Source organism: Lethenteron reissneri, chromosome 17 (genome assembly GCF_015708825.2).
Source record: "Lethenteron reissneri isolate LAM-NWPU_2019-01 chromosome 17, ASM1570882v1, whole genome shotgun sequence".
Taxonomy (NCBI): Eukaryota; Metazoa; Chordata; class Hyperoartia; order Petromyzontiformes; family Petromyzontidae; genus Lethenteron; species Lethenteron reissneri.
This window is the reverse complement of record NC_083795.1, coordinates 2,474,791-2,496,843: the sequence shown is the minus strand read 5'-3', so window position 1 is coordinate 2,496,843 and position 22,053 is coordinate 2,474,791. Positions and strand designations below refer to the sequence as shown.

Sequence of the window (22,053 nt, the reverse complement as noted above, 5' to 3'; positions counted from 1 at the left end):
TTGAAATGTTCAAAACAAATGCAAATGTGGAAATAACCACATGAACGGTATACTGTACTCGAGCTTACACAGAGTATACATAGAGTCAACTTGTAAGCAAACCTCATCAAATAGCGTTTTTGACGCGAGAGATAATGCCACTACATTTGTAAAGTTTCCGTGAGTACACGGATTGCACGCGCTCTGTGTGTGTAAAATAATGCAGCAGAGTTGTATGCAAGCGCACTATTTAGTGGCATTACAGATTAATAAAATCAGGCACACAAATATTGAAGATTCGCCTATACCGTCATATTTTATTTATCTCTTCATGTCATTTGTCCAGTCCTGCATTGCGATAATATTGGGGTGAGCACACACATCCACGTAAATTACCTGCATAAACAAACGTTTATTCATCCGTGAACTTAGAAAATAATACCGTTAGTTTTCAGGAAGACTCAGTTTATTATTATCGCTTGCATTTTCAATTCATGGCAAAAATTATTTATGAAGAGGAGTCATAAACATAATTATAAACTGTAGAAACAGTGTCTTATTCATCATGCGTTGGCCTCATCTAATAAACACACACCATTGTTAGATGCTAATAATGTAACACGGTGATTCTGCGCACTTTTAATACTTATTTTAAACAAGGAATATTAACTACCCTTATAAATATGCATGATTATTACAGCAACTCCGAAACTTCGGAAGCTCTCAGCATAAAAAGGTCACAGGACGCCGCTTGCCTTGTACTGAGCGCCACACTGGAACACAGCACTTGGCAAAAGAAAAACAACGTCATAACGTGCACGTGTTTGATGTTCATGCTCTTGGTGTTAGGCTCTCCGTAAAAACTAATTATATGTAATAATACATGTAAATATAATAATGTTTAACGCATAATGTTTAACACAAATCTGGCTGTCGCCTGATGAAGCTAGTTGTAATTACTGGCGAAACGTCGTACTCAAGATTGTAAATGTTGTGGCTTGGCTCTCCAACACACAAGCGGTGTGCTGTACTAGTGACGATTTGGCGCGTTCTGTTTACGTGACAACCCTTACTAGTTGGCTGTGTCGGGTGGTGGCGGGTTTAACGACACATTAATATGTTTATGCCATCTAACCCAAAAAAACCTCTATTATGGAAAATGTAAGAATATATAAATATATATAATACATCAAATGTATATAACGTCATTCATGCTAATAGCATCCCATAACGCTATGCATTAATCATATTTAAGAACAATATTCCATATAAAACCATATTACTACTACTAGAAATGAATAAACAAATTAAGAAATGTCACCAAAACAAAAAACCACAAACTACAATCCACATGCATCCCCATGTGTGTTCGCTCAGAGCGACCGCATGCACAGTTCACTTTGACAATGCCAGTGTCTGCGGTGGTGTTGCATTCGAAACCAATGCAGGAGGAGCGGTGGTGGAGCGGTTAGCGCGCTGCGCTACGAACCTGGCGACCCGAGTTAGATTCCCACTATTGGCCAACACCAGCGACGATTATCTGAACCGGTCCTGGGCCTCCCCTAGGTCGAGTCAGCCTCAAATGAGTACCTGGAGCGGTGTGTAACCATCGCCACTGGGGAGACAAAGGCGGTCGGGCGTGGTGCTGGTCACCCACCCGCTCGTGTGCCGTGCCGGCCTTCATAGGTGCTCGCTAACAGCACTTGCCCCAACAGGATGTTAACGCTACACGGGGGATCTTTGTCTTTGATGTTGGATTTGAAACCGATGCTCTGAGGATAGCAAGAATGACTCCATGTGCAGCAGGGCGTTGTCATGCGCCACGTGTCTGTCGATATGCCACAACTCCCCAATTGAATGCTCCCATTGAAAACAACGCAAAGTGCTTTCACAGTGGACCGAGCCCCATTTTATTTCAAACACAAATAACAATTTGAGAAGAGAACTACGCTAAAACGTAAGTCACCGTATGAAATAATAATCATAACGAACTAATTAAAAAAGGTTCAATCGACAGCCACAAGGGCACGCCGCTCAAAGCCGCCGTTTAATAAACTACAGACGGCCGTTTCTCAAACATAATGGGCACGCGACAACAATGTGGAGTTCTCCCGGCAATGTACAGGCTGTGCAGTCTAACATGCATTACAATAACTTCGCACCACTGCGTAGGCTGCAGCAGCAGCGGCAGCAGCGGCAGTTGCCACACCTGGGACATGCATCAGCAGCCTGCTCGCACGGAGTTATCCGCGCGGCACTGCACTTCACTCGTTCCTAAGCTGGATACACTTCGACGTTCTGGCCGACTTGACACCCGGGGAGTCCTCACCAGGCAGCGGCTGGATGTGAACCTGGGTCAATAGAATCGGGAGTGCAGTCACTGTAAGCAAAAGACAAAAGATTCCCCCGAATAGCCTCAACAAACTGTTGGGGAAAGTGCTGTTAGCGAGCACCATGAAGACCGGAACGGTACGCATGGGGGTGGGTGGCCTCCACCACAGTGGCGATGTTACACACCGGCACCAGGTACTCATTTGAGGCCTAGTCGACCTAGGGGAGGCCCAGGAGCAGTTAAGATAATCGTCACTGACGTTGGCCGTGGGCGAGATTCGAACTCGGGTCACCGGGTTCGTCGCGCAGGGCGATGACCACAACACGAGCGCTCGCCACACTCCCCGCACAGCAAACGAGACCCTACCACGGCAACCAGACAAATAACACGACTCATTCACGGAACACATTTATCTTGTGGGTTTTTTTTTATCTTTAAGTTTATCACAGCTGTTTTCTCATTACCCCATGTACTGGACGAGTGAAGGGTTGGATTGTTAATTGTTCCACTCTGTTTCTGGTGTCCTCTTGCTGGCTTCACCCACAGACATTGAATGCAGCACACTAAGAACAGCAGCAGCAGCACCGCACGGGGGCATGACTCTTGAGGCATATCCGTGTTGTGCAGGGGCTGGGGATCAAACCAAAGCGGATCAGGATCAAAGTCTCGCGAATAGCCTACAAAGTTGAAACACTGATCACCACATACGAATGTGTTTTTTTGCCTCATGCCAAAAGGGGCTTTCCGAAGCATTCTACTGAATTTTAATCCAAGGCAGTGGCAGCATACGTCCCCATCATCACCGATTTATGATGATTTTCGGCCTGACGTTACTCTGCATGCGATACATGGATATCTGCATCGTTACAGATACCTGTGCATGCCGCACATGAAAGAACGGATTACGTCTACATTCGTTTAAGGAAAAACACTTTTCACACCAGATAAGGATGAAAGTGATTCTGTTCGCATCATATAAACGCACAAGCCTGCGTATAATAAATGTATTCGCTGAACGTTAAATATATTTGGTTGCACTGCAGTTACGGTTGCAAAAGTTTGCAGGGCGGTTGTATTTGCAACCATAAATTGTTTTTAATGGCAACCCTTGCAAATGCAATCACAGATATCTAATCGCTGGAACCGCGCAGCAGCAATGAGGTGCAAGTTTAGCTGATCGAATCCTGTGAGACCACAATGAAGACGTCTTGCAGGCAGCTCCTGCTGGTGCATGTCAACAGCTAAAACAAAACCTCTCGTTTTGACATCATTTGGGCCAAGTGGTCATTTTCATTCAGGCGTCACAAACGGAGACCGCTCGGTGCTGTGGAATCATTGGGACTGAAACTCGGGCTTGGTGACAACATCTGGATTACAACACCACCGCTCCGAACAGAACGATTGCAAAAGCGTTCCACTACGCACGCATTGCCGTTTCAATTGCCCATTGGTGCACGTGCTGCTGCATTTACAATGAGCTCCCGGCACTCGGTAACATGGAATTGAGCAGCATTGTGAATATAAGTGCACGTGCGTACATCACATTGAGTGAATGTACACACATGTAACTTTTCAAACTCTCGTGCATTTTGCATTCATTACGTTGTTCAAGCGAATAGTTGTATTCGTCTAGCACACAGAGCGAAACGCGGTTCATTCATTCCATTGAACCTTTCATTATTTTGTTGTTGTACAATACGCTCTCTCCATAAACTGCAACAGCAACAACGTCTCGTTGCTTGGTTCGGCAAGGTGCAGAACATGGAAAGTATCGATGATAGCAGCCACCGATGTGGGTCACAGAGTCTGCGGATACAATAATCACCCAAGTTAAACTAAGAGAGCCATTTGCTTGACTGCGTTACACCACCGTCTCTACTCGGGCTGCGTCGGGGTGCACCACGGCTCATTCGGCTGGCCCGCCACCAATCACAAGCACAGATATAATCGCGTTTTCACAAGGAACCAATCAATAAGTGTTTGCACTGCTTGCACGACGTTTGCCACTGAGCGGGTCTGTCCAAACCCTGTTAATACAATTATCCAGACAGCAATATCTGCAAGATTAAACTGCTGCTGGTGGGCGTCCACAAGAATGGCAGAGGTCAAGTTGACGTGACCTAAATAATCAATTTTCTATCATGGTCATCGACTCCGAACAACCCAATAATAGACTTTAATCATTGTAAATAGTGATCTGTGCCATACTGAAATACCCTTCAAGAAAAGTGGATTCACATTGGCAGCCTACTCGGACTCAAACTCAAGTCTGCAGAAGATTAATCTGTAAATTCACTGTTGAATCGTTGTGACACTGTTGGTATAACCAAAAGCAGACCTGCATTATGCAATGTTCATATAGCCAAAGCAACAGATATGAACTCAGCACATTTTCCGCTATAGCTTTGTTCATGCCACCGTGTATGAAGCCATCTAAAATGAGTACTGTTGTATGCATTCTCATCGCTCTCGAGAGCTACTATCAGCGACAAAATTGGACCTTTTTGCCAGTATCAAAGTATGAAAAAATTATAGGTTGCCAAAAAGGGTAAAACTTATTCTTATTTTTTCATACTCCCAGCTGTTATCCATCCCACGTTTTATCAGTCATATTGCACCGTGCAGTATCTGCAAGACCGCACGATTTGTTAAACCATTACGGACAAGCACACACGGCGTGTATGTGCTAATTAATTGTAGACCTGTAATCAGGCGACGCATGTGAGAATTCATGGGTGTGGCAAATAACACAAGCTGCACATCAGAGTTAATAAAAAATCAAAATCGCACCACTGCACATCGATCAACAATTCGTAAATTTAAAAAAATGTTCACTTGTGAATGACCACAGAAATGTCAATGGTGCAACTCTTGTCAAGAAAAAAACGGAATAACAGGGGGACGTGCTCACAGTGTGCCTCCGCACCCTTGACTACACAAATGAAAAATCCACAAGCCACGTGAATAACTGGACAACTATAAACAATTTATTTCACCAGGTAAGGCCCACTGAGCTATATAGCTCTGTTTCAGAAGCGACCTGTCTACAGATGCCAGCTCAACGAAGTGGCTTTACATGCAGACACATTTATAGCAGCGGCCAAATACTCTCAACGCGTGCTATATACCTCCTGTATACCGGGCGAGGTAGTTAACATCTCGCCACCTTGGTGACACTCCACTGCACCCTCAGCCCACGATTAACGACGTGGGCAAGTCTGGGATGCTTAAGGTGAATCGTTCAACTTGAGCAAGACTTGACAAGGGGTCAGACAAAGAGAAGCGATGACGTGAAGAGCAATGCGCACGCGAGCGGTTTGGCTGTGAAACTGGAACATTGCCAGAGCCCGGCACCAGCAGTGCCAGAATGGACTGCAGCACTTGCTCGCTCTGTCCGTCAACTCCGATGGTACGAGCCTACTGGTAATGAAGCTCGGTTGGGTAAGCACACCGCAACACACCAGGAATCCTCTACATGTACAGGGGTCCCCAACCCCCCGGTCCGTGGCCTGTTAGGAACCGGGCCGCACATCAGGAGGTGAGAGCGGTGAGTCCGCGCGTGTTCCGCCCCCATTGTTTTATTATTGACCACTTCCATCCGCGCCTCTTTCCCGCACTGCGCACTCGTCACAGTCACAGTTGTGGCTAGCCCACAAGCCCTAACCCCTGGCCAACATGAGTAAAAAAACAAACGTCGCTGGAGAGCTTCTTTGAAAAGGGGGAAAGACCCAATGAAAGACCCAATGAAAAAAATTATCTTCCTCGAAACCAGTCCCTGGTGCCAAAAAGGTTGGGGACCGCTGCTCTACAAGGACCGAATTTATCCACTTTCTAATGCAAGATAAAAGTCTCCATTTAGCAAGAAAAAAAAATCTACCATTACGAATAATTAAAATCTTGACAAATGGGAGTTTCTGCCTATTTTTGTATACAAAAAGGTCACCCTTCGAGGGTGTCTTGTCAACTACACTCTACATGGCCTCTCACAGAAATAAAGGTCACCACATTATCAGATTTAAATAAGACTAACGTTTTACTCTCTGCGGTGACAGAGTGATGCAATCAGGTGATGTAAGGAGCCGGATAAGTTGTTGCATCACGACACAAGTGACGGATGACGACTTGGGGAGGCATTCATCCAGCAGTGGACAGCTCATGGCTGACGATTATTTTTTTTTACTTCTACACAACCACCCAATATAATTGGTTCTCGCTTTTAAGGGGGCAATTATAGGAATCGTACACTTTAATGCCAACTGTTTTCAGCACACGACATGGAGGTATGTGAGGACATACTGAAACATTGAAAGATTGGGAGTTGAGAGACATCAAAAATCATCTATTGTCCTTTGAGCTGGAGTTCATCGAGTTGTGCTGTCAGCGTCGAGAGTATTCAGGAAGTGGGAAAGCAAAGACACTGACTCTCATCACTGACGAGCATAAAAAAATATTATATAGGGCTTGAGAGGCGTTCATTATTGTCTTAATTGTAGGGGTGTGAAGTCGCATCAATTAATATATTCATCTTTATTACGTCTCAATGAAAGCATTGTATCATGTACAATGCTTTCATTGAGACGTAATCTTTATCAATTGCGGTGAAAGCCAGGAGGCGCTGGCTTTCACCGCAATTGTGCGTGAAAAAAATAGCGAATCGAATTTGCAACCCTGACTGAAGTTAAGTCATCACATTGCAAGGAGTGTGAATTAAATACCGGGAAAACGAAATTTCATTATTTACAAAAACGGAGATTACATGATTGTGAAAATCCATAAATATTTTTTAAAATTAGGACACTTCAGAAATCCACAAACAATGAAGAGGCCACCGATTTCTTTTTCATGCCGACAACAAATGCCAATACATGGCTAACCTCACATTTTGTTCTCCCTGTCCTGGACTAGATGACATTCTCACATAAATCATAGAAACTCCTTGGAGGGGAGGAGAGTGCGGTGATGCGAGCAGACGGAGCACACAAGGACCCCAAAGCAAACATTCCAAAATAGAAAAATGATGGCAGCTGTTCGTCACTGCAGCTGTCTGCAAAATCCGGAACAAGAAAATGATTGGTACGTGCCGCAAAAGAAGTACCAACTCCTCTAAGCGAAAACGGGAGTTGGGGAGACAGATGTAGGAGGACAGCGTCTGCAGATAGAAGCAGCAGGCAGAACGGACAATGGGATCAGCATTACTAAGATTGTGGATCGGCAGGCAAGATGACATCAGCGAATATCATCCAGTAAACAATCAAGAATAGTGCTCAGACAACATTGTGCTGAGTGGCCCATGACGAAGCAGGCATGCCGATTTATTCGTAAATTGTGGAAAAATGGTTCATCGGTAAAGATTACACAGAAATGCAAACTGAAACGTCGTAGTCATCTTCATCGTCAGCCAAGGTCTCTCCACTGTTGGATGAAGACATTTCTGGAGAGGGATGATGGCCAATAGACATGATTGCTTATTTATTCGTCGGCAAAGGCAAACACCTGAAGGGGCGTCCATTGCAAAAATGGAGCGATGCAATCAGCTCTTGTTCAGGTGCTTGATGAATCGTTGCAATCGCAAGACCACGAGAGATGATGGCGTTTGGGAGGGCCTTGATCCAGCAGTAGAGAGATAACAGCTGACAATGATTACAGATTGAACACATATATACAGATCCGCCAAAACCTTAAAATAAGTTGTGTCCACCATGTGAAAGTCATATATAGACTAAATTATATAAAGAACAAACAATGGGGTCGTTTCTTCAAGCCAGGTTGGATCAGGGTGCATGTGGCATGTCACCTACCCTGAACAACGAACCCCTTGGTGGAAATGTATCAAGAAGTTCCTTTTCATTCAGAGAAAATACCATTTTTGAAGAAACATCAACATAAAACCAAATTGCCAACACTATTCTAGCACATACTTCTACATATCATTTTAACACCCCTATTTCTACAAGAGTCTGAAAAAGCGCACACATATACATTTGTACAGCTTAATCATAGGAGGAAACAATGAACTCAAATGTATATTCTATATATTTTTCAGCTTATTTCAATGCTAGGTATTGCTTTACAGAGATGTGCAGGCCTTATAATTACATTTGAACACGCAATGCCTTGAATCAAAAGGCCACAAAATAAAACTTAACAGTAATGAAATCTGTAAATTACAAGAAAACCCATCAGAACCGATTGTGGGGGCATCCCACATGCATTGTTCCCAGAGGCAGACTTTGCAGCAGTGAACATTGGTGACGATACTGTCGTGCTGATGAGTTCTAACAATGATGATCCCTGTATAAAGATCTCTATCACTGCTGCTGCTGCCAGTTGGTCAAATTTGCTCACATTTTATTTGGTGCTCGAAGACAAACAGGAGAATCACAATGCATTTCTACAGGAAATGCTGATGTGATTCTTACATTTGCACAAACGGCTGTGTACTTCTTACGTATTATTGTGTAAGTCAAAGTGAGCCCACTGCGCTATATGGTTCATAGCTTCGTGTCAGAATTGCAAGAGCTTGATCATGCATATCCTCTACGTGCACAACGCTATACTGAGGATCATTATCTTGGCTTTGAACCCTTGCAGAAGAAGACTGTGGGTGATACACTATGTGTACCAGATCCTCTTAAATGTACTTCGAGTGCATGTGACTTAGTAGGGATTATATAGACAAAGGAATTCTTCCCTAAGCTGGTGGGCAGCCTTTAATTATTCCAGACAAAATGCAAATACATCAATACGACACAACAAAATGTTGCCGATCATACAGAATCCTGTTCAAATGGTGGTGTGTGACCTTTTGAACACACACTTAATTTCGAAAGAACATGGCCCTCCGTCGCCTGGTCATGATATTGTCCCCTTCTCCAACTTGAACGATCCAAAGGGCTTTCATGGCTTAGGTCAAGATGAGCTCCGTGTATTTATACGGCTCATATGATCGTGGCCATAAAAATGCAGTTATGCCTCAATGCCAGCCTCGTCAATTCCTTTCCACTCGGTCATCGAGAACGAGAACTACACAACAAAGAGTGGCGGTGCTGCACTTGCGCCATTAAAATAAGTCGTCATTTACGGGAGGAACAACATTTATTTGGAATTGAAAACGTCAGCATGTTCGATTCATCTACCAAATAGCAATCTTTGGTACACATAGCTGACAATGTTGATGATAAAGAGAATGGATTCGCTTTTTTCCCAATTATGAAGGGCTACCGTCAGTTACACTGGTGTCAGTGCAGCGCATTCGCTGTAAGCATCCAACCACTGCACGACAGCCACGTGAGGTGCTGCAGGGTCTGTAATGCCGCCACGGAGGAGACACAGGGATTAGAGGCTGGCGGGGAGGTTGTCGGTTTAAACCACTGACGCACATCGACGGTGAATGCTTCGCAGAGAATTCCTGTCACTTAAAAAAATCATGTTCCTGGACGTGATGGTCTCGGACACACACTTTCAATGTTGAAACGTGGACATTTTTTCGCGAATTTTAATTGTTTCGTAGCACGTTTGGATAGCACATTCTCATGCATGCAGGTTGAGACATCGTGTGGACAATTTCACCCCATCATAGTTCATGTTGCCTCTAGGAGGGATTTCGTTGATAAGGAGGGGTAATTGTCAGTGTATCGACGCTGCCATTGTAACCAACGCATTCGTCTGGTTAATGGAACGGCATTCACATTACACACAATTACATGTGATAGCAGTGAAACTTGAAGCCATTTTCCATAAACTATCACCATTAATTTGTATTTCCATAATCCAAACACTGGAAAAGCTGTCAACTTCCATGAATGTTATGCTGTTCAGTAGGGAAGCATACTTTTTAGAGGATATTAAATGTCAAAAAAATCGGGAAGAAAGAGAGAAATGTCAATAAAGTATTAATGCTACACAAAGCTTCGTTGTGCCAAGCAATCTTGATATCGCGGTTGTCCTAAAAAAAGGTGTACCCGGCATTGTATTGAACCACGTGAGGAGTAGGGGGAGGCTCAGGAAATGGTTGCAAACTCCTTGAGGAGAATCTCTTGGCTGAGGGTGTAGAGGGACAGGTTCTTGCGCACGTCCGTACTGATGGATCGCACCTGGGGCAACACGCACACACGCGCGCGGGTGAGAATTTCACGTTGGGTGCACACAAATCAACACACGTCCCCTGTATAACCTCACAGAGTGTTGCGGCAAAAGCGCTTTTAGCGATAACCGATGAAGTTACGCCAAGTGCACGAGAGCAAGGAGTGGCCAACACTTCGCCTTTGCGTTCTCGAGTGCTGATATTTATAAACACTCTACCAGGGTACTCATTTTAGGCCGAGTCAACCTATGGTGGGCCTCGGACAAGTTCTTGCATCGCTTGATACTTTTGTTATCTGCGGCTGCGACTCAAAATACTGGTCACTGGATTCAGAGAGCAGTGCACCAGCCACTGCTTTCCACACGCAGGCTCATGCATGCTTAGACACAAGATAAAGTGCGATTTTTTAAGTGTCTTCATAGGGAGCTGAACTGTCAGCACGAATCTACATTAAACTGGTACAGTACTACACCTTCAGGTAGAGCCAACATCACACACTCTGGACTATATTTGTCTGCCCAGTGAGGATGCGGACACATTTTACCCAGCAGTCATTTTAATCTAGGCCAACCTGAAGGACCAAGGCATGACCACGTACCAATTGTGCATCTTGGCCAGGATGCAAGATCATAGTGCAGTGCAATAGCAATTATGCTCTGCTCTGCCGTATACAATTGCAAGACTAATTTCTTAAATTCAGTTTTCAAATCATGTAAAAACTGAAATCTCACCAGCGAAATATAAAACATTTGAGATTTTCACATTGCGTTGTTGAAATAGCAAAAATACTAATTGACATGTTAATGAAGTCGATATTTTAAGAATTCAAATAGAGTTTTACATGTCCTTTTTTGAAGTCCACAAATATTTCATAATTCTTTGAATAAGTCATGTGGGTAATGATAGAATTAAGGGCATTGATTTGCATTTTACAATATATTTGCGAGTAATTTTCACATTTTATTGCCAATTGGCTGTACATTATTTTATTTACGTATAGTGAATTTACAAATGTGGGATTTGGGCCACAATACCGATGGGACGTAAAAAGGTGTCCCCACTGTCAAAAATCGCGTCCCAGGGTGCCGCCGTTTACTCTCCGTGCTACGGAGCACGGAGCGACTGCAGCAATTAAATCACACCTTCAACTCGATAGCAAAGAGACAGGGTGGTGACAACCCGTGCTAATCGAGGGGCTATCCAGCTGCCTTAAGACCCCTGGCAATCACCAACACACAAGGGTCACTACATGTTTGTGATAGGGTACATGAGCACACAAGCTACCCCCCCCCACCCCCTTCCCTCCACCCAGACACAGCAAGCACTGGAGCCAGATCGTTAAAAATGATATCGATGTAAAATCCAGCAAGGAAAAGTGAAATCTGAGTATATGAAGCCAATAGAAAAATTACTACAAGCACTCGCTGCACGCTCAACAATGCACGCTGGAAGATTACAAAACTACGAGTCTTGCCAATTATAAATTCTTCATTGCAAACACGGCAAAGTACCCTGGTTCTTCATTATGCACGTTAAATATGTTACAACATACATAACTTCTGTTTATACGGCCTGAAGCTTTGCCACCAGGGAACAATTTCTGCACATGTAAAATAAGCCAGGCTTCTAATGAAGGAAATTACTTTAACCGTAGCAATGATAAATAATGTTTTAAAAATCGCGTGGAAAGGTATTACATATTTTATACGGCGACTACTTCCAAACTTAGGCCTAAACAATTCAAGCATGCACAATGAAAATAAAGCAGAGGCAGATGTACTTCACAGAGAATTGACAGCTCAATTCACGCTTATTCACCTCCTCGAAGAGTTGAACGGTAAACACTACTCATGCACTACTTACTGCCTTCAAATGCAAGCCTATAACTGTTAAGATACAGAAACATTAATAGGGTGGGGAAAAAACATTCAAACTCTTTAATCTAAATAAAAATACGGCAGCGTGAAGCACTGCATCGATTAATAGCACGGTGAACCGTGAGAATTCCACAAATTGGTGGTGCGAGAGCCAGCACTGCACACGTGGAAACATTGGCAGGGCTGACTTTTGCATGCAAAAATTCTGAGTGATGGCTTAAGAAAGATGTTTTGATAAATTTTTAAATCATGTTATTTTAGAGTTTTAGCGTCGCATAATTTTAAAGAAATATTAGAAATGAATGATTAACTACCTTTAAAATGGCAAGGACTGATGTCGTCCCCAATTCATTGTGTCCGAGCAACCAAAAACACTCAAAATTCCAGAAAAAGCTTATTTATAGAATGAAGGCAAATGCATGTTTTACAGTAATTTGTTAAATATATGCTAAGACAGCATTTATTTCTCCATGTAAATAAAAGCGATTAACAACCCTAGAAATAACTGTCTTCCATATAAGTCATAGTAAAGTTTTAGCATAAATAGAATACAAATTTAATATCGTCTAATATGTGAAATCCCATCACGTGGGCCATAATGCATTGTAATTATACCAGGGCAAGGATGCAAGTCATCACAATTTTTATGCAAGCGAAAATATCCTCTTGCAAACGGACAGCAAGTTAAGGCCCTATAAACCTTCCAACCTGTACAACCCAAAGTGCTTTGCCATTTGGCGAAAATAAATCACTCTGTACGCTACCCAAGGTGCGTTTAATTGCACATGTTAAACTATTGTCAAAAAAATCGCAGCGATTCAGCCGTTTCACATTCATACGCCATCGGAATGATGTAGGTGTGTGCGTGTGATGGATGATGTCACCAGGGTCTGTCTGGGTGGATGTCCCATCGCCCACACGCAGCTCTCAGTGCTGCGAGTTCGGGCCTCGGGCTCTTACAGGCCAGTCAATCACACCGGCGAGGAGTCTGAGCGATCACACAGCACTGGCAGAGCACCGACATGACAGCACCGCTGTGGATTTCGACCAAGTGCTGCTCGGGCAGGCGGCCGTGGCTCATTCTTTAAAAAGTCAGCTTTGAATGATGATTTATTTAAACAGCCAGATTCCTTCCTCATAAGCTTGGCAATTGTTTTTAAAACGTTATTATGAATGAATTAACCTAAATTATAGTGCACATGCAAAGATTGTAACTATTAAGTAAAACAATCTAATTGTGGGTATTTTTTTGTATTTGTCGACATAACAATCACATACACAATGGGTCCACTTTTGCAATTGATTTTGCAAGACTTTGCACATCCATTTTACAATAAATGCCAGACAGTTAATGCTCTAATGAGTAGCAGTGTGATTTGGAGAGATGCCACATCTTTCATTTTAATGCCAGCCACAATAGATGTATGATCATATACCAAGAATGACAATAACACACACACACTAAAATATTGATGTTATTTAGCTCAATTCTAGTCAAATTGTCTCCATGCTCAGACGAACAACACAGCAGGTGTTCATATCCATTGCCGGAGCTGAGGTGGTAAAATATTCTACAGTGCCACAGCGGGACCAGCCCTTTCAGAGGACAACCCACAAACCATTTATCATTTTATTTGTCCCCGGTGAGAGATGATGGGCTAAGTAGTCTGTGCGGTAACGCATTTGCCACTAGTTTTGCAAATGTTCGCAGGTTTCAGCCCCAGCGGTCACACCGGTGAATGCTGCAGACGGATTAAACCACACATCAACGCCTTCTCCTTCACAGCAGAAGTTAAAGATCCTTGAACAATCAAACAATGTAGGCCATGTGGGCAGGTGACATGGTTCAAATTTGCCAAGTATGGTCAATTACTCATTAAATACTTAATTATAAGAAGCAAACAGCAACATCACCCCCCTTGACAACAAATGTATTTTGTAAATGAATATAAGAATACATGTTATCAATTTTTATTTTTGTCGGGAGCAATACTTTGGGAGTGTGTCATGAATACTTGTGGAGCATCTTCTTGGTTCTTTCGGTAAAGTCACGTAGAACATTACGTGACTTTACCGAAAGAACCAAGAAGATGAATCCCTGCAGTCACGAAAGCTTTAAATCGAAACTTGTGGAGCAGTTTTGCTCTTAAACATATCGGGTCGCCCGACGGCTCACCTTGCTGCTGTATTAAGGGAGGTGTAAAGAGATCCACAATCACTCCATGTGACAGCACATTCTTTCAAAGTCCACCACTGCTAATTCCAAGGTTTAATTAATACATCTGAAGTGTTAAATAAACGTTACAGAAATAAATTCTTAAACGTTGTGAAAAACTGTGGCCGTAAAATATCGTGAAAAAATGGGAAAACGCAACCACTTATCCAGCCTTGCATCAATGACTCTTTATTTCTTATAATCATATTACGCAAAGCTTGCCCATTAGAACCTGACCCAATTTATTCCACAGAACTGGACAAGCATATTCCAATTTGCAGCCACAGAACACGCAAGCTACACGAGTTGACATTTTATTTCAAGTGAAGACCTTTCATTTCATTATTTTCGCTAAGTGTTATAAATGTTAAGAATAAGTTTAGCTTCCTCTCCTAGATGTTTAAAAAAAAACTTACAAAACTCTAAACCAGGGCATTGACATGGCCGAGCGATTGCACGTTATCCTGTTAGTGGCAAAGGTTCACAGTTTGAGCCTATGAGCCACCCTGGATAATACTGCGTGCGTAGTGTGATTCATAAGAGAAATGCTAGCTGTTTTACATTGGACGTTAAAGGATATTCGAAAAAGATTCCGCACGTGTGCTGGCACGACAGACCCATTTTTTTGCAAATAGAAAATAATTTGCTCGGAAATTAATTGATTGAGTAATACTACGCAGCAACTTGGCAGACTCCTGACAAACTACACCCGTCTGTGAAACGTAGCGCCTTAATCATAATCTTGCGCAAGGGAAATCATATAAGATGAAATTTAATCTGATGTGTAGCGCTCATCTCTATGCAAATTCAGTATTTAAACGCGGGAAAACTTCACCAAATTCGGTTTTATTGAGCGCGTGTTTCGGCTATACCCATCCATTACAGGTTTTTTTGGGTTAGTTCGCGTAAATGTGTCGTTAAACCCGCCACCACCCGACAGCCAATTAGTAAGGTCTGTCACGTACACAGAACATGCAATTCGTTACTAGTACAGCACACTGGTGTGTTGGGGAGCAAATCCACAACATTTACAAACCTAAGTAATTGGCTGTCTTGGTGTGTGTCTCGCTCGGCGTGTCTTTGTGTGTGTCTCTCTCTGCATGTGTGTCTGCCTATGCTGTTCACGTGTCTTTGTTTTATCATTCATTCTTACCTGATGATGGTTGCTTGTGTTGCAACCGAAACGTCGTATTCTATTATTATTTTATTTTCTACGTGACTTGACCGAAAGAACCAAAGAGTAATTGGATGTGTCAGGTGGTGGCAGGTTTAACAACACATTTATATCATGGGATCTCTTTTGCCAGTACCAAAATATGAGAATAGGTTTTCCCCTTTTTTCTGGCAACAAAACAGGTGTTAAGATGTTAATACACCAGAGTATGTTTTTTTTTAATTCTGACCACAAGTATCTGTGGTTAATGCAGACATGATTCCTTGTAAAAGGTTTCAGTTTGGTGTATTAACATCTTAACACCTGTTTTGTTGCCAGAAAAAAAGGAAAAATCTAGACACATTTATATTTACGTGATCTAACCCCCAACACCTGTATTACTCAACACGCTAAGGCACAGCGCACATGTTGATACACATTGCCGCGTGCATCTCGCCGTCCAGTCGTGGAGGGCGTGAGTCGTATGGACGCCTAGGTGGCGAATCGTCAACGTTCACGTGACGGCATTAGGGGGCGAGCGTTGGGCGCGAGTGTCGTGGTGCGGGGAGAGGAATAGAGATGGGGGGGGGTTTGTGTTGAGGTGAAATATTAAATAAAGAGTAGACACACACAGACACAATTTCAACCGAGAGGATGGTTATAAACTCAGCAATCATTGGAAAGATGTCATCAACCACTTTGGGTCGTGACTTGATTTGTGTTTTCTTGTCGGGGGAGCACAAGTCAAGACTGCCAATACGCTCACTCAGTTTAATAACCATTGCTACAGTCTACATTATAGAATGACAGTTCGCTCACCAAGCTTAAAAACCAGGCTAAATCTACATTATAGACTGCCAGTACGCTCACCGAGGTTAAGAACCAGGCTACAATCTACATTATAGACTGCCAGTACGCTCACTCAGTTTAATAACCATTGCTACAGTCTACATTATAGACTGCCAATACGCTCACCGAGGTTAATAACCATGCTACAGTCTACATTACAGACTGCAAGTACACTCACCCAGCTTAATAACCATTACTACAGTCGGCATTATAGACTGCCAGTACACTCACTCCGATTAAGAACCAGGCTACAGTCTACATTAATTCTTCTAATTTTTATTTTATTTTTATCATTAATATTTTAATTCACTTTATTTTTATATCTACATGACTTTACCAAAAGAACCAAAGAATAGTACACACACACAAGACATGGAGAGTGACTCAGCATCCCGAAGTACAATATCAAAGGGAGAAAATCTTGTAGAATTAGTTTAAGAAAGAGAGAGATAGGGTGATAATTTAGAACCCAGGAACGCAACCCTATTTTTCCCATAAAGGTTCAGCACTAGTCAAACGCAGTTTCGCCCAACACGGGGTTTTCCATTAATATAACCCCTCCGCTCTGAAAGGTTTTCCTGTACTTACATAATTCAGGTTAAAATATTGTAAGAGCTACAGTTTAGCTTTAATACGATCCAAATTGGTAATTCTCACATGTATTGGCAGACATTATTTATTATTTCAGTAGATAACATGCTGAAGCCATGTAGTCAGCCTGGACGTAGTATTTTTTAAAGACAGTTTTATACATTTAAAAATCATCGGAAAGCATACCACGACATATTAACTTGGTGAAATTAAAACATTTAACATGTTTTTAAGCGTACTTGTTCCATGTCCTTTTGGATATACGGTATCTTTGGCTGTGCAGCATTCATACCTTCCACCCTAATTGTTAATGTGCTTTAGTGTTGGACTCATTGCAAACACGGACTAAATATTTAATTCCCATTCTGTTTAACATTGAATTAGGCGACTAAAGGCTTGCACAGAAATCCTCTACATTAACAGTAATTTGAAGGATGTGCACACAACGCAACTGCACGCTTCACGGGATTCAGGCACACGCAGCAGATGTTCCTTCACGAGTACACTTCATGGAAAACATCGTGCAAAGCCACAGCAGACGAAGAAATATCAGGATGTGATGCTGTTTTTACCTAAAATCGCATTTCTTAAATAATCTAAATATGTATCATGATGATTTGTCAAAAATAATCAAGAGGAGCTTGATGGTTTTTATTTTTCTGCGCTATACTGCAGAATCACATAATTATTAAACCCTGCCTGAAGCCGTAACCAATGACATCAGCATCGGGCCCACCCACAAACCTGAGCCCATCCCACATGTGACATGGACACATCGACCTCACAATGATTTTTATCTCCTTCATTGGCACAACATTTTTCTGCCGCATGCATCACGGGTCTTGTTGATTTAATCGCACAGCACGAGCAAAATATTTTACGACAAAAAATTACATTCGGGTGAATAACTGATGCAATTGGATTGTTTAGGGACTTGTTACTTTTAGCAATGTGTTGAAAGATAGTGCTGTGTTCACAGTTTATCAAGAATACAATGGTACGGTGGTGGAGATGGTATCACTGCACCTAGACAATTTTTTTTTAAACATAATTCTGTTGGTGCTGTCAGAATTGGAACTGCATTCGTAGATGACACGATTGTTGACAGTGTATTTGTGTTGGTATACGGTACCGTGCAGTGTTGCTGGCACTTTGCTGAAAGGTGGTTCTGTGTTGACAATGTGTTGGATATGACACGGTTCTGACGAGGCATGCAATTATTCAGCCTCAAGCAATTGTATGAATTGTCTCCTTTTTACGAAATTATTTAGGTTATAGTTGATTTCCTTTCCGTCTCAAGTTAGCCTCAATGTAACATACAAGGTATTTGTGTATATTTTACAGAACCGATTCTCACACGATTCTAGACAGGCATTGTAAGCATAATATTTAAATGTAATCAATGAACTGATGCATCTTAACATGCCTGGTGTTGGCTGAGCCATCCGGCCAGGTAGCTGAGAAGTAGAGCGAGCGGCACACAAACCAAAACATTCCAAGTTGAAGTCCTGGTTGGGGGTTGACTCAGCCCATCATGCCTCTGGGATCGATAAAATAAGTACCACTTTGTGGGGAAGCCTACAGTAGTTGTCCTGTGGATATACTCGCCCATACTGAAGCAATGTGGAATTCCTACCAACGAGAGATGAGCATTGCCTCAATACTCATTTGATCCTGAAATCACATTTGACTATTTTTTGGGAGTTTTGACATTTAAGCTGATTTTGTTTGTTGCTGTTGGAAGATTGCACTGCCCCCTCCCCCCCCGGCGCGAGTGTGGAAAAACCGGCGCCGCGTTGACTCACCAGCTGTGTGAAGAAGGCTGCCTCCTTGGGCTGCTCTGAGTAGCGCTCGTAGTGGTCCAGGTTGTCCTGCAGCTTCAGCGTGAGCGTGTCGTAGTTGGAGCGCACCACACTCAGCACCTGGAGAGTGTGCATGCACGTCAACAATTATTGTTGTCATCAGTCGTCATCACGATCAATGGGGCAAGATAGCCCGTACGTGACCACTGCACGTATCGTCGTTTGTTGCCACTTTCCTCGGTTGTGTGTCGGTGTGCTCAAGCAGTGCCACATCTTTCGGGCACCAATCTCTTAGGTCGTCGGCAAGCCATTCTCTGTTACTCATAATAAACGTTTTTGGGTTAGATCGCGTTATTTATAAATGTGTCGTAACCCTCCACCACCCGACACGGCCAATCAGCAAAAAAGTGTCACGTTGACAGAAGGCAACGTGACAGTTTTTATTATGAAAAATATTGGTCGCGAAAGCCTACGTGTTAAACCATTCTCTGTTATGTCTTCATCAATTATTATTACTACCAAGGACAAAGGGCTAGATTCTCTTTGTCAGTGGTGGATCCCAACCTTTTCTTATTGTCATGTACCTGTCAATTGTCTGTGCTTGCCAACATACAGCTTTTATATTTAATTACGAAAGAGAAAAATGACATTTACCTGTAATTAAAACTTGATTTGAAGCTTTCCTGACTGCAGGAATCCATACTCTTAGGTTCTTTCGGTAAAGTCAGGTAGGTAGAAAAATAAAATAAAAATAAATCACGACGTTTCGATCGCAGCAGTTCCACCGCTGGATTATTTTTTCCGCCTGAGGACGACCGCTTGTGTTGTGATCGAAACGTCGTGGTATATTATTTTATTTTTCTACCTACGTGACTTTACCGAAAGAACCAAAGAGTATGTAATTAAAACGTAAGACATTTACGAAACACTAAATCAATGTACAATGAACTACATATTTCGAAATGAATGTTTAGATTTCAAAAACAATTAAAATCACATGTATTCTACCGTTTAAGCAATGTATATGTGTATGTTGAACTCCTTTCACAGCGTACGTAGCCAACCGTGCTAATCAGAAGTCATCATTATGGTTACACTACGATGACACTACGAGAGAAGGCTGATATTCGCTCGCTGTGAAATGCTAACGAGATTTAGAGTAATATATTCAGTTCATCTGTAAATGAATGCAGAATACATGGGAAAACGAAAGAGAGTGCGAGCAGAGCACATGTGTGCACGTTCACCAAATTCCATTTGGCATATGAGCACACAGCTTTCAAACTGCAAGTGGCCATACGTAGACCAACCCTGCAAGACAATACCCTGTGTGACCACTGCCAATCACATAATTTGTCTCACTTACCCCCAAGAGATACCACATGTAGCTCCAGGGGTATGCTTACGACAGGTTGGGAACTGCGGCTTCATGTAATTACGAGACGTTAGCCCCATACCCAACATCTTCATTTGCTTCGGATTAATGGGGGCTAAACTCTGCACGATGCTCGACGTGGATCGTTTAGCATGCTTCAAGTGCACGATCGTGAACACGGGCTTACTTTGCAGCAAGGCCATTTGTAATTGCCGTTGAGCATTCGCCAACACCACGGGATCTTAATTCAATTCCATTTTAATCTGTAAATTATGCACAGCCTGTGTTGCTTCGTGTTCCCATCTGAAATGTGGCCTAATAACATGAATTAAATTAAATATATAGCAGCTACACACTGAATGGAGAACTCGAGACACAAAAGCAGGCCGACTCGTTTCACGAATCAGAGTGGAGCGGGTTGTACTCTGCCAGAAAAATGCATGTACTTCTCAATGAGTAATCTTTAATCAGCTCCACACTGGTCGAGACACAAGGTAGACCACACGGAGGCAATCATGCAAAATAAGACCTTTTTAGTTGACTGCTCAGGCTCTCGTTGAATTACTCTCATGTCTAGAAAAGTTTCGTATATATCTGTACATTTTCATTAATCAATGCAGGGCTCCCAATGACAGAGTTGAGATTTCATTTTTTGGCAGGTTTAACACAATCCCATCATTATCCTTCTGGGATCAGAAAACAAACACCGCTAGGCAAGGCTGTGTGGCTGGCTCTGTGGAAAGTTAAAAGTGATTGGTCCCAGCCATAGGAACATGGAATGAAAATCAATGACTCAAGACCATGAACGCAAATGAGCACCGCACGAAGCTATATTTGAGCATGTGAACGCTTAAACTTTCTGTTTGCTGAATTGAAATTAGCATGTGAATAATTGTTTTAAAAAATTGAGACTTGAACAAAACAGTTTGCAATTTGCAGTAATGATCTCTGAGGGCATCAAAATGTCTTCACGTCTTAAGATCTTTGTCCACACAACAGCAGATATTTAACAGTGTTTTGCAACATTGCAGTGCAATTGAGGGAAAAAAATATTATTCCTCTGGTTCAACATGCTAACCATACATCTCCTAGATGAGCCCTTTCTGATATATACTCAATTGCCATTTAGTTTAAGAGTATCACGATGACGTGCTAATACATAGATGAATATACATTGCCCTTAAGACTATTCTGTGTTTAAGAGATAAATAGACAGAGAAAGAACACTCTAACCCACAGTTTCTGTCCCTTTTGTACCCAAATAGAATGTCTCAACACATCTCAATACCAGACAACCCCTTACATCAATATTTAACGGAGGTAAGATACTTTTTAAATACCATTGGCCCCAGTGAAATCTTGCATTGTGAATGCAGCAAGGAACACGATTTTCTTCCTCTCTGATGCTGCATACCTCTCTTTTCAGAGATACTCTCACACTACGTACCTCTCCCGTGGTGTGGCTACTTCTGTCTCAATGGAGAACATATCCGTGCTACGTCTCTCTCTGCTTCTCTCACTCCATACTGCACGTGGCCCAATGCCCACTAATAATGCATCATCACGGTCACGTTACTATTGTTGTGTCCTGTAACTAACCACACGGAGACGTCGGCTGGAGGCAATGCGTTTATTATAACAATTCTTTACACTCTGTTAAACACTGCTCTGTTAAATACTGCTCTGTTAAACACTGCTCTGTTAAACACTACTCTGTTAAACACTGCTCTGTTAAACACTACTCTAACACGAAGGGGTACGGCCCCTTTACCCGATAGCCTAAGGGAGAGACAGCCT

At 42.5% G+C, this 22,053-nt stretch overlaps 1 protein-coding gene across 2 annotated transcripts in view; it reads right to left on the bottom strand.

Annotated features, from left to right (window-relative positions):
- Positions 1–1,530: 1,530 nt before the first annotated feature.
- Positions 1,531–22,053, bottom strand: part of ARMH3 (armadillo like helical domain containing 3) — a 94,341-nt gene continuing 73,818 nt past the window's right edge. For both annotated transcript variants that reach the window (XM_061552835.1, XM_061552836.1), the window contains exons 25-26: positions 18,885–19,001; positions 1,531–10,404 (exon numbers count right to left, since the gene is read on the bottom strand). In XM_061552835.1, the coding sequence (XP_061408819.1) occupies positions 10,312–10,404; positions 18,885–19,001 (210 nt within the window). In that variant the 3' untranslated portion in view covers positions 1,531–10,311. The remainder of the gene's footprint in view (positions 10,405–18,884; positions 19,002–22,053) is intronic.